The sequence below is a fragment of the Lithobates pipiens genome, unplaced genomic scaffold, assembly GCF_037356315.1.
Source record: "Lithobates pipiens isolate NorthernLeopardFrog02 unplaced genomic scaffold, aLitPip1_a1.2 Scaffold_27, whole genome shotgun sequence".
NCBI lineage: Eukaryota > Metazoa > Chordata > Amphibia > Anura > Ranidae > Lithobates > Lithobates pipiens.
In genome coordinates, this window is record NW_027507788.1 from 106,349,560 (window position 1) to 106,363,937 (window position 14,378).

Genomic DNA, 14,378 nt, shown 5'->3' on the forward strand with positions numbered 1-14,378 from the left:
ACAAATCAATTCACTTACAGCAGGCATGTCAAATTTTTGGGTCACATGTAACCCTCTTACTCTTACGAAGCCAGTTTAAAATTTTCATCTAAATACGTGTTCTTTAGGTCTTCAAAAATACGCAATCCTACATCAGAGCAGCAACGAATTCAATTAGAAATATATTTTGAATGCCTTTACCAGGAATGAAAATTATGGACATTGCAATATAATTCAATACAGTAAAATCATTGCACAGTATTTCATAGATATATTTCATATTTTGATGAGATGACTTATTGCAGTCAAAAGTGTTTTTTTCTTTTCTTTTTTTAACAAAGCATGTATGAGCTAAAACTTCTATCAGTTTTTCTTGTGTTGAGAAGATACCTCTGTCCTTATTGTTTTGAGCATTAAACTGGATTGTTGTTACTGCATTGCATATTTGGCAGTAAAAACTCACACTGCTGAGCAAAATGCATGTGTGTTTGCCAGATTGCTTAAAAATGATGCACCATATATATAACACCTTGCATGTATGGGACCCCGTGCTTCAAAACACCAAGCCCCCTCTAAGCAATTTTTAAACTGAACATTTATGAAGAGGTGTAAATGGACTTGAAATGAAAAAAATGCTTGGTTAGCATAGCACTGCAAAGTAGTGTACTTTATTACTTTATAGTGACCTTGTCAGGTTTCTAAACAAAAAAATAAAATGTTTCCTGCAATAGAAGAGATAGACCAGTGTCTCCTTTCTCCCCTCTATTCCAGTGTGGCAAACTCCATATTACATTTTGGCATTCAAAACTTCCAGAAGTGCTATGTCTGTGTTCTCCACTGTAATCTGTGGTTCTTACTTGTCCCCATGTCCCTACAAGGTTTAGCAGTGACATAGGGATTGGAGGATGGAGCCACAACATGGGGCAGGGGACAGAGGCATCTGGCACTCCTGGTAGTGTTGAACTCTAAAGGCATTGATGGAGGCTGAAGAGGAGGTAGGAGACACAGGCCACCATAGATGTGAGCTGTAATAGCTTTTCTGATTTTGGCTCAGATCACACTGCCATGACTTGGGATCTGACTTGTGAGAGTACTCTTAATTAGCACTACCGAAGTTGCTCTTACTCTAGCAAAGGTTCCCATAGTACTTCAAGACGACTTGTACCAATAGACTTTAATGGAAGTCGCCTCCAAGTCGGATCCTCATCTATATTGATGTGATTTGGATCTGACATTATATGAAGATTAGCCAGGCATTCCCTGCAGCGTATCCCCTGCCTTGCTTCAAATTTGCATCAAGTCACCAGCAAATTGGCAGGAAATCACCTGGCAAAGTCGCAGTATACGTCGCCCGACTTTCAGATCGCAGTAGTGTGAACCGAGCCTTAAGCCTAGTAAACACTAGCTTACAGGAGGAGCCACTGTACTAATTATCCAAGGTATGTACAGCGATCTCCGACGCTGTCCTATTGTGTTCTGACAAGGGGGTGCTGCCCCCCGCCAGAACACTCCTGTCAGCACTCTCAGCCATTGGCTAAGAGCGCTGATCAGGAGCCGATCGGCAGACCTTTCCCCTTCGACAGAAGCCAGGCCAACTGCAGTACACACTGGTTTCTATTGAATGCTTAGAGACTTTACAGGGTATCCTTAATACAGCCTGTCCTCTACCTTTGAATCATTCCTTCATTCCAGTAAGGCAGCTACATTTGCTATTGTTTTAAAAGATATGCCACTTTTGCCACTTTTTAAAGGAAAAAATGTCATTTAAAACTGCTCACAGCTGTAATGTATTGTCAGATGCCGGCAATATACATAAAAATCATTGATAAAAACAGCGTGGGTCCCCCCCCCAGTCCATAACAGACCCTTCAGGTCTGGTATGGACAATAGGGGAACTCCGTGACAAAAAAACATTTTTTTTAATGGTGTGGGGGTCTCCCATAAAATCCATACCAGGCCCTTCAGGTCAATTCATTTTTTTTTTTTAAAAAAGTGTCCTGCGATGTCCATCTTCAATCACAACGCCTCCATCCATGGGAGGCGTCCCACCGACTGCCGTCATTTTGCTTTGACAGCTGTTATATAGGAAAGGGCAGGGTCACCCGGTGAAGTAAATGGGTGACCCCGCCCCCTCTGACATCACATCATTACTGTCAACGTGAAAAGGCTGCAGTCGCAGGGACACCTCCCATCGAGGCAGAGTTTTTTTTTTTTTTTGCTCCGTCTGCGCTGTGATTGAAGATGGATTTACATCGTGGGACAATTTTTTTCTTTTTTAATAAATTAATTGTCAAAAACTGTCACTCATCCCCACCATCTGGCAAGGGTTGTGGGGATGAGGCCAAAGCAGGAGACCCCAAAGCACCCTCCCCATGTTGAGGGAATGGGGCCTGGTATGGTTCGGGGGGCGCTCACTCGCCCCCCCCTTTTCCTGCGGCCTGCCAGGTTGCGTGCTCAGAAAAGGGCCTGGTATGGCTTTTGGGGGGACCCCCACTCCATTTTTTTTGCCACGGGGTTCCCCACCAGACCTGAAGAGCCTCGTAATGGACTGGGGGGGGGACACACGCTGTTTTTTTCAATGATTTTTCAATCTATATTGCCAGGATCTGACAATACATTACAGCAGCGAGCAGTTTTAAATGACATTTTTTTCCTTTAGAAATGCCATTTTGCTGTGGTACTATTATGAACGTGGGAAAGATGTGCTACTTTATAGGCAGACTAAGGAGACCCCCCAAGGCACAATATTTAAAGGAATTATTTCATTTTTATTGTTTCACTTTAAGCATTATTAAAATCACTGCTCCTGAAAAAAACTGCAGTTTTTAAAACTTTTTTTTGCATTGATACATGTCCCCTGGGGCAGTACCCGGGTCCCCAAACACTTTTTATGGCAATAACTTGCATATAAGCCTTTAAAATTAGCACTTTTGTTTTTTCATGTTCGTGTCCCATAGACTTTAACGGTGTTCGCATGTTGGCACAAATTTTTTGCCTGTTTGTATGTTCTGCTGGCGAATCGAACCGGGTGGGTTTTAGCCTGCGCTAAAATTAAGGTTTATTTCAACAGAGCATGGGGAATAGCCTACTTCATCATGTTCTCTGAAAAGATCTCATTCTCTTAGTAAACTGGAGTCTCAGTTTGCTCTTGTCTATAGGTATGGTTTGCTTTGGATCCTAGCTTACTGTTAGCTATTGGTATGGCCTGCTTTGTGAACCTCTGTGAAATGGTGTTGTTTCTTTTAGTTGTGCATTGACTTGTTATGACCGGCTTTATGAACTTCTCTAGAAATATGTCTGGGCCTTTGTTTGTAAACTGTAGTCTTACCATTCTCTCTTGATATTATCTTCTTTGGATTGGTAATTCCTTACATAGTAATAGGCAGACAGGATGGTCATACTTTAGCTTATGCATAACCGATGATCCCATGTATAACTAAGTCTGCAGCCTGAACTCGATCAAGCTGTCTGAACTTGCCTAGTTTTCTTTGCAGGTAATCTGGTACCCACTCATTCTTCCCTTTCCAACAAAAAATAAAATAAAAACATAAAACCATGATATTGTTGGCAGAGCTACCTATGGCTCTGATTTGCGCAAATCTATTACTAAATTCTGACTGGTTTGCTTGTCTCAAGTTGAAATGAAACGATCTCCAGTAGGTGTTATTTTTATGTTTTGTTTTTTTATTTCTTTATGCCCCGTACACACGAGAGGGATTAAGTCTGACAGACTTCCGACGGAGTTCTAGCGGAGTTCCGCCGGAGTTCTGGCGGACTTTTCGACCGAACGGACTTGACCACACACCATCACACCAAACTCCGACGGAGTCGAACGTGATGACGTACGACTGGATTCGACGTAGGAAGTTCATAGACAGTAGCCAATAGCTGCCCTAGCGTCAGTTTTAGTCCGTCGGAGTAGCACACACACGAGCGAATTTTTCGAAGGGGACCGGGTCCGGCGGAGTTCCGTCGGGAAAATTTGAAGCATGCTTCATTTCTAAAGTCCGTCAGACTTTTGCGAAGCTAAAGTCCGTTGCAGCCCACACACGAGCGGATAGTCCGCCGGACTCAGTCCGTCGGAGTTTGGATGTCAAAAAGTCCGCTCGTGTGTACGGGGCATTACACTGTTGCTCCTGGCTTTGTAGACCTTGAAGAAAAACTAGAGAAATAGACAAACAAGAAAATGTTGATGCTAGTTTTAACTCTTTTGTATATAGACCCTCTATTACATTTTACATTGACATAATTGCCTTTGAATTATTAGATCTTGAGTATCAGATTTCCCCAGTCTGTACTGATGCATGAGAAACCCATCATTGCACATCTATTTCCTGGAAATGTTGAGATTTCTTAGTATGGTAGACCCCAATATGCTGTTGCAAAAACACAATGCTCCCAAATCTTTCAGGCAATGGTCCTTCAACTGTGATTCAAAGCAAGTGGTTACTTTAAGCTGAATGTAAACTACAGTAATATAAAAACCTAACTGTATCTTTATTATAGAGAGAAAGCTAACATCGTCAGGTAACCAGGCTCCGATAAATTGCATAACGCTGTCTAACACTGAAAACATGTTTACAAGAGCACAGAAATCCCCCATAAATGTGGTGCTACTCCTTCGTCTAGTCAGTAGACCTGAAGAGAGAAGGTGACTGTGCTGTATTCCCTAAGTGTGATAAAAAAAGAGGAGTCACCCTAGAGGCTATGCAGTGTTGGAGGTGTGTATGAATCACAAGAGAGATTGAACAGAATCATAAATATTTTCCGGAGTTAGACATTCCACATACTGTATATGTAATTCAAAGGTGCATTTAGTTGTCTGCCAGGTCAGTGTTAGGGAGCCAACAAGGTGAGCAGCCATCAGAGCAATATAATGAGCCCACAATACTAGGCACCGGCCATAATCTAGCAGTCAGTAGACATTAAATGGTGACCAATATTCATTAAATGGTGACTGATATTCATACATTTAGTTACTAATTATCAATCACATACAAATTCTTTTATGGGAAATTAAGATTAAAGTGTTTCCTGCATCCCTACTGCCAGAAGGACCTAAAGTGTATTCTGTATGGAACTGCTGAAGGCTTTGGGTAATCCAGAAATGGAAACATTGGAACCAAACCTTTCCTGAGAAACATATGGAGGTTGCTGTTATCAATTTTCTTCCGAAGATGCTGGATGTCTGGCTAGTGCACTGAATAAATTGGTTAATTAGGCTTGAGTACCTGAATTAAGGAAAATATGCATATGTGTAAAGTCAATGTAAAGTCAGGCACATGCTAATCTGTATACCATTTCCAGGTAGGGGACATAAAATATTGACATAAAGTACACTTTATTGAATAAAAAAACACAATATATAACACAATTTTTTTGAAAAATATGAAAGTTGATGTTACACCAAATAAACAGATACCTAACATGTCATGTTTTAAAATTGCACATGCTCGTGGAATGGTGCCAAACGTCAGTACTAGTTAGAGTTGCAGAGAAGGTCTAGTGCTAGAATCATTGCTCTTGCTATAACATATCGCCGTGATACCTCACATGTGTGGTGCAAACACCGTTTACATATGTGGGCATGACCTATGTATGCGTTCACCACTGCGCACAAGGGGACAGGGGAGCTTTAAAAAAAAAAATGATTCATTATTTATTTTATGACATTTTTAAAAATTATTTTTACACTATCCCTTGAAAATGTTTTTTATCCCTTTTATTGCTATCACAAGAAAAGTAAACCTCCCTTGTGATAACAATAAAGTATGACAAGTCCTCTTTTTGGAGAGATCAGGGGTCAACAAGACCCCACATCTCTCTTCTACAATGGAAAACATCAGATCTAAAAAAACACATTGATCTAATGCTTCCACAAAAAATAAATGGCCTTGTTTACATTGGTCATGAACTGGAAGTGGCATCATGATGTCGTTCTCGGCTTCCTAGGTCATAGAGATTAGCAGAGTCCTTCTTTCCATGCCAATCTCTATTGCCACCCACTGCGACCATCAGATAGGTTTCTGGGCTTCCCAATGAGCCAGGTAAGCCTGAGAACCACGGGAAAATGGCGGGAATGGGGGGAGGGGGGTTGACCCATCCCGCCTTTACTAAAAGTGATCCAGCGACCAATCAGTCACTCAAATCACTTTTATCGGAAAGAGCAGTGGTTGAGGAAAATTTTAATACCAGGGTTATGGCATCTAGCTGCAGCCATAACCCCAGTATTCCACTATAAAATTATGATGTATTTTCCCGGTTAGGTAATTTACAAGTGGAATTTATAGAGATAATTTTTTTCCTAACAAAAAGGTGTTGTTGCAAAAGAAGAGTTTTGTGATAACACACCATGCCACCGTATTTACATACAACTTTACACAAATTACTATATAAGTATATTTACACAGTAATATATTTTTGGTTTTTCTCTAGGCTATTTTCAAGATGATCCCTCCATCAGAACAGAAGAACCTCCCAGAGGATGAAAATACACCACAAAAGAGAGCAGACAAGCTATGGGCTTATTTTAAAAAGAAAGATAATGGTAATTTTATTTAACATGTAATTGCAAATACAGCAATATTTGCTATGCATACAATGAACAATCATATTCTACTGAGCATATTCCAGCTAAACAGTCAAAGTTCACTGGGGGACATGTGATCGTGAAACCCATTATTTATTATTCTCTTTCTGGCTCTGGCTGCTAATGTACAGGAGGAATAGACACATTTTTTTAATATTTCTACACTAATTCATATTACACAAGTCTGCTAAGCCAAACTGCATTTCAACACACTTTTCAGTTCATCATCGTGAAATGATTGTAATGGGTACAAACATAACTGCCCCCCTGAGGTTAGCAAATACTGGGCATTGTATTTGCTATGGGTTTTTTATTTTATTTGATATTGCCACATTTTCACAACTTGTATTTAAACAAGATGAAGACTTTGGAAAGTTAGGTTTTGGTAAGTTTTGTTGTGGACTTTGTGAGCCTGTTACACAAGCATTGGGAGAATTTGGAAATATTGAAAACTTACTTCCAAGTCTCACTTAAAGTGCAACTATACCCCCCTCTCCTTTACAGCCAAGGAAACTGACAATCTTAGCTTCTGTTTGATCTGCAGTTGTTCGAGCTCCACATGTGATCACCTAAAACACCAACCATTTGGTGGCTTAACAGTTCAGTTGAGACCTGACATAAGCACACTGGAAACACTAATGTTGCGTACACACGACCGGACTTTTCGACGGACTAGGTCAGGCGGAATGAATCCGTCGGATATTATGAGCATGTATGGGCTCCAGCTGACTTTTTTTCCCCAAAAGTCAGAGGGACCTAGAAATAAAACATGTTTCAAATCTTTCCAATGGACTCGAGTCCGGTCGAAAAATCAGTTTGTCTGTATGTTAGTCGGATGGATGAAAACCACGCTAGGGCAGCTATTGGCTACTGGCTATGAACTTCCTTATTCTAGTCCGGTCGTACATCATCATGGCCAAGTCCGTTCATTTGGAAAGTCTGACGGAGCTCTGCCGAAAGTCCGTCGGGAAGACCGTTGGACCTAGTCTGTCGAAAAGTCCGGTCGTGTGTACGTGGCATAACAGTTTTCCTTCATTGCATGCCTCAAAGGTTACTGTTTTGGGGAACAATTAAATCAGTGGGTTTAGTTCCACTTTTAAGTTCATCTAAATAAAAAAAAAATTTCATTTTGGATAGAGATGGGACTGTGTTCAAATCACTGAGAGCTATTCTCTTACAAAACTAAAGGAAACTATTGACTTTAAATATACTTTAAAGCATGCACCAAATGACTGAAAATATAATGCTATAGATTATGTGGATGTGTGGTTAAAAAAAAGTTACTAGTGGAAAAGGGGACAAGCTTTTACAGATTTAACATGCATGTACCTCTAGGTAATCTAACTATAGCCAAAACCTTTCTGTCATGGCTGGATGGCAGGCTCTTCTGACAGGCAAAGTTCCTGCCCTTCTTAGAAGTATCAGAGCTTACCTCCAGGGTCGGCGCTACCACTAGGTGAACTGGGCAGCCACCTAGGACCCATTGCTGCCTAGGATGCAGCCATGGCTGGTGGTTTGTCTAACGTCTCTGGTCATCTACTGCTGGAGAGGGCTACACAGACAACTGTGTGAGGTAGTGGCTCTACCCCTGTCCTAAGGCCAGGTGAGATGGTGGTCGTTGGTGGGTCTCTGGGGCACTACTGGTCTCCTCCCCTTCCTCCTCCTCTGACTCCATGTAAGGAGAGCGTGAGGTCTCCCAGGGATTGGGGACCTTGTAATAGTGTCCACTCTCAGGCAAAACAGCAGTGGAGAATGGTAAAGATGTTGCAGGTGAAGCAACACGAGCCACAAATCCTTCCAGCTGATCCACCACGGCAGTACCTTTAGGGGTGTCCCACAAAGCCCCAGGCCACTTCTCAAGCTCCTCACACAGCACTGAAGGCCCACACATCCCCACACCACCACCGACTGGCGGGTAGGGCAGATGGCTTTACCTCCGATGGTCCTAGAGAACAACTTCCCTCTGCTGGGTATGCTGCTGTAGTTGGCGGTGCCCCAATTGCCTCCACAGATGGTACCTCCGATGCAGGCTATCAACAGAGCTTGACTCCACTGGCACTGAGGGACCTCTACCCCAAGGTCCATGGCTGAGCCCTGGTGGGTGCTATCCTCCTCCACCAGGTCTGGAGAGCCAGGGTGTTGCTCTGCAGATGACGTGGCCATGGTTGGCAACCTTATAAGCAATGGTCCATAGTGCACTGTTTCTTGGCAGGGTACCAGGTAGTCAAACGGATCTTCCCCAACTGGGAGCACCTCAAAGAGGAAGGTCTGGCACTCCCCACAACAGACCTAGGATGTGAAAGCTGATGTCAGGACTCTGCGCTCAGGAAATACAACAGACCAAGATTTCTGTGATCCCAGTGCGGCAAAGAAACATCATGAATATCAGCTGATATAAAGTGGGACCACATCACCCGAGCTACATGCTGTTTTAATATTTTAAAATTTTGGGGGGAGGGGGGGTGCAAGTAGCTGGTCTTGTCTAGAGCACAAAATAGTTTAGCACCAGCCCTGCTTACCACTAAGCTATACCACACACATACACACTGCTATTGGCCTGTCACTATGATATCCTCGGAGGGCAGGTCAAGCTTTGGCCCCATCAAGAACTGCTGAAACTTTTCATTTTGCAACTTTTGTGGCTGCTGTAGGTGTGCGCAGGCACCTTATAACTGCAGTATTTATCCCTACAGTGAAAAAGTCTCTTTAAAGGTGCTCTTTACTTTCAACAAAAAAGTTAAATTAACTCTATATGTTCATTGATTTGAACTAATGAAGGGTCTTTTCCGGTCATGCCCTTACTCCTCATCCAATCACAATTGGGAAAAGTGACAACAAGGCCACAGAAGCAGTATGAGTTGGTCAGCCTGGTTCCATTCTTAACTGAATAGTTATGAATGTTCCAGTAGTCTTTCTTTTTTTTAAGTTTGAAAAACATCCACCAGCCAACAACAGGGAGAACGTGAAGGGGATTTCCACTTTTGTGGAATCTGGTAAGGTAGATGAAATTTTAACTGAATGACAATTTGTTTTCCAAAGAATTGCGCAGTGCAATGTTTGGATTCAATGAGCTAAAGCCTAGTACACAAGTGGCCGAATGTTGGGTGGCATCAGCCGGTTCAATAGAAACCCACCAACACTCAGCTTGTGTGTACTGCAGACGGTCCAACAGACGCCCCTGTTGATGGGGCATGACTGGAAAAGGTCTGACAATCAGCACTCTCAGCCAATGGCTGACTGACCAGAGTGTTGTGGCAGGGGGCCATCCTCCTGTCAGAACACAATAGCACAGCAGGGGAGATCACTGTACAGGGGCATACTGGACCCCTTTACATTACACGGCACCCTGCACCTCTGGACCCCTTTACATTACATGGTACCCTGCACCTCTGGGCCCCTTTACATTACACAGGACCTTGCACCTAAGGACCTCTTTACATTACACACAGCACCCTGCACCTCTGGACCCCTTTACATTATACAGCATCCTACACCTCTGGACCCCTTTACATTACACAGGACCTTGCACCTAAGAACCTCTTTACATTACACAGCACTCTGCACCTCTGGACCCCTTTACATTACACAGGACCTTGCACCTAAGGACCTCTTTACATTACACAGCACCCTGTACCTCTGGACCCCTTTACATTACACAGGATCTTGGACCTAAGGACCTCTTTACATTACACAGCACCCTGCAAATCTGGACCCCTTTACATTACACATCCCTTGTACCTCTGGACCCCTTTACATAACACAGCACCCTGAACCTCCTGACCCCTTTACATTACACAGCCCTTGTACCTCTGGACCCCTTTACATTACACAGCACCCTGCACCCCTTTACATTAGACAGCACCCTGAACATCTGGTCCCCTTTACATTACACAGCCCTTGTACCTCTGGACCCCTTTACATTACACAGCACCCTGCACCTCTGCACCCCTTTACATTACACTCACAGCTCTGGACCCCCTGCATGTTGCACAGACCCCCTACAGTGCAGACCCACCTCCCTACCATAGAGACCCCCTACAGTACAGAATCCTCCCCTACAGTGCAGACCCTCCTACAGTACAGACCCCTCCACCCTGCAGCGCAGACCCCCCTACAGTACAGACTCACCTACAGTACAGAATCCTCCCCTACAGTGCAGACCCCTCCACCGTACAGACTCCCCTACAGTACAGACCTCTTCCCCCTACAGTGCAAACCCCCCTACAGTAAGAACTCCCCTAGAGTACAGACCCTCCTGTACAGTACAGAATCCTCCCCTACAGTACAGACCCCCCCCTACAGTACAGAATCCTCCCATACAGTACAGACCCCCCTACAGTGCAAAATCCTCCCCTACAGTACAGACCCCCCTACAGTGCAGAATCCTCCCCTACAGTACAGACCCCCCTACAGTGCAGAATCCTCCCCTACAGTACAGACCCCCCTACAGTGCAGAATCCTCCCCTAAAGTACAGACCCCCCTACAGTGCAGACCCCCCAGAGTAAAGAACCCCGCTACAGTGCACAGGCTTCTCTACAGTAAAGAACCCCCCTACAGTGCACAGACCCCCCTAACAATACAGCCCCCCCCCCCCACAGACCCATAATGTACCTTGGAACACACATGGAGAGCCCAAGGCAGTGGCATTGCAGGGGGAGGTGCGAGCAGCACCCGAATGACACCTGTCGGCTCAGTGATCCGGGACCCAGTGCAACAATCCCCTTCTCTCTGTGGTCATGTCGCGCCCTTCTGATCAGTCTCGGCAGCGGCTGTCACAGCTGAGCAGAGTGAAGCCGCCTCCCCCTCCTCCTTTATGTCTACACAGTGCTGTGCATACAGGAGGAGGGGGAGGCAGCTTCACTCTGCTCGGCTGTGACAGCCGCTGCCGAGACTGATCAGAACGGCGCGACGTGACCACAGAGAGAAGGGGATTGTTGCACCGGGTCCCGGATCACTGAGCCGACAGATGTCACTCGGGTGCTGCTCGCACCTCCCTCCTGCAATGCCAGTGCCTCGGGCTCTCTCTGTGTGGTCTGTCATTGCGCCACTGCCTAACCCGCGGTGCTGTCTCCTCTTCAGTTGTGGAGGGGGGGCGCTGGCCTGACACCCCCCCCAGTGTGTGGCACCCGGGGTGGCCCGCCCCCCACTTAGTACGCCACTGTCACTGTACTAACATCACATGGTTAATATAGCAGCTCCTCCAGAGCTGTAAGTTATTTTTCATTCAGCCCTGCTGGGTTGAACGAAAAACAAAAACTACTAGTGTGTACTAGGCTTAAACCACCACCAACGTCTTCTTAATGGGGTTTGGATAAGCAATGATATATCCAATAAGTTCTGAACCCAACAAAGAGTGTAATGAGCAAACTTATAGGATGGTAATAATTTGTGTTTTATGTAGGTATATTAATTTTACACAAGATATTGGTTTATTTTCATATATTTTTATTTTTTTTCATCCAGATAAAATTGCTGAAGGGGAATTTATTCAAGGAGTTATGAGGAATGATGAAATAATGCGGCTTATCCAATATGACCCTAAAGTAGCTAACAAGACTTGAAGAAAGACAGCAAGGCATAAAAGAACGCCAAATGTGCTTGCCTGTGGTGTATATAATTTGGTGTATATATGTGTTTGTGAGTTATCAGGTGATGTTTACAGTCTTTAATAAAAGGATATAGATACTGAAATCTAATAATTAAAAGAATCTACCATAGAAAACACTTTAAATGTCCTATGTTTCCTAGACCTACAGAAAAATGTCATAAAACAACAAGAGAATCAAGCTTAAAAAAGGAAATTGCGATGTTGGATTACCCAATATATGGAGCAGGTGCGGGCCATTAGGAAATAAATTAACTGGGCTACTGATCCAGTTGCAGTACAATACTTCTGCAATGGGGTTAAGGTTTCTGGTGGACTGCTATAATAAGTCAGCTACTCTATTACCTAGCATGCTATGCAAATAGGTGCATGACAGAGGGTCAGTACGGAATGCAGTGACATTTTCTGTGCCCTTCCAAGTCCCTAGTCCCTGCCCTAGGTCACGTAATCTGAAATTTTACATGGGTTAGTGTAGGGGCACATGGAAAAACATGGCTGTGTTATAACTGGGCCTCTAACACAGGCTTCCCTATACATCTCTAGAGTAACAGTGCAGTATAGCAAAGCACCAGTGTACCCAGCACATTCTGCAGATGAAGGAAGTGACATGTTATGCAGTTTTGCAATGTAACTAGAAAGTCTCTTGGCACTCTCGCTCTGTAATTGGGAAATCTTTAGCCATTCATTCTGAGCATTGTTTCCATACCTTTTCAGTCTTTTATCATGTGTCGGTTCTACTGCAGGTTGCAGGTCGAGAATTGATTATTAAAAAAAGACCTCTATTGTTTTACAGTAACTTTAGTATCAATTGTGCTGAATTTTACCATTATGTTTAGAGCTAAATAATGAGGGAGAGTTACTAAAACTGGAGCACAGAGAAACGGGTGCAGATGTGCACAGTAACCAATCAGCTTCTAGGTGTTATTATCAAAGCTTCATTGAACAGGCTGAATTTAGAAGGCGATTGGTTACCATGAGCAGCTGCACCTTATTCTCTGGGCTCCATTTTTAGTAAATCTACCCCAATATGTCCCTCATGCATCCAACAAAGGATACCCCCACATTTAATTAATGTGTGAATTATAATGATAATTCATTATACAAAAAAAAAAAACTACTCAGCAACCTCGGTGATGCTCAGAACTATCCTCCAGGCACTCACACAGCTTCTAATCTTGAGATCCTAAAATGCACATTAAAAGTTCAAAGGGTGCTAGTAATGGCCAAGCAAAAGATCTTATTGTCCCTGTAATTGTCTGTTGTCCAAGTCATTAAATTACTGAAGACCAGTTGTGTTGGAGTAAATTTATTTTCTTCTTACAGTTTTGATTTAAGCGCATTTTCAGCAATAGGTTAACATACTAAACAAGAGTAGCAATGGAATTTTTGTTGCATGTCTATCCATGAAAATAGTGAGGAAGAACCCACTTCCTATTTATAAGATTACCATAACCGGTGACACTTAGTACGTTAAAAACCTGTTAAATGTTTATTGTTGAATATATAAAAATGCATTCTGCAGTTAAAGAAGTTCTCCAGCAAAAATTGCCATTTAGGATATGGCTATGACTCCTCTGTGTGGTAAAATACACATAGTAACCCATTCATTTTCCACAATCTATAATTACAAGATACAATTCCAGATTACATTCACCATGGAATGTACAATGAGATATTGTGCTCTATGAACACCATATTAGCTCAATGGATGGGCTTAAAGTGTATGTAAACCTTAACAATTAACTTTTATTTTCTACCTTTTGGTCTGTTAAATATACCACTTGAAGATTGTAATTTGCTGTGCTCTGCTCCTTCTGCAATGGAATCCTAAGTAGTTACATCAGCCCTGCTCAGTTCTCCTCTGTGGACTACCAAACATCTCCTTTTTTATGGTATGGAGAAGATAAGTGGGGTGTTCTGTAATCCAAATCAAGAACGAGCAGCCTAGAGAGACAAAGCTGATTATCACAGTTACAGCACTGTATGTAAGAGTTGTCAGGAATGGACAGGAATTGTTTTACTAGCAGGTTCACCAGGTGAAAATAAAGGGAAAAAAGCTTTAAAAGAATACTAATGCAGCAACCACATCTAAGAACTGGCAAATTGCCATATATTATATCTATTGGGGTTAAGATACACTTTAAGCCAGGTAAGGAGTTAAAACAACATTACAATGAAAGTGCTGTGAATGAATCAGCTGCTAA

The 14,378-nt window shown here is 43.1% G+C and overlaps 1 protein-coding gene across 1 annotated transcript in view; it reads left to right on the forward strand.

Moving 5' to 3' along the window:
- Positions 1-13,463, forward strand: part of LOC143934050 (visinin-like) — a 47,418-nt gene extending 33,955 nt beyond the window's left edge. Inside the window, exons 2-3 of the mRNA XM_077457316.1 lie at positions 6,415-6,526; positions 12,033-13,463. Coding sequence (XP_077313442.1) covers positions 6,415-6,526; positions 12,033-12,130 — 210 coding nt within the window. The 3' untranslated portion in view covers positions 12,131-13,463. The remainder of the gene's footprint in view (positions 1-6,414; positions 6,527-12,032) is intronic.
- Positions 13,464-14,378: the final 915 nt, after the last annotated feature.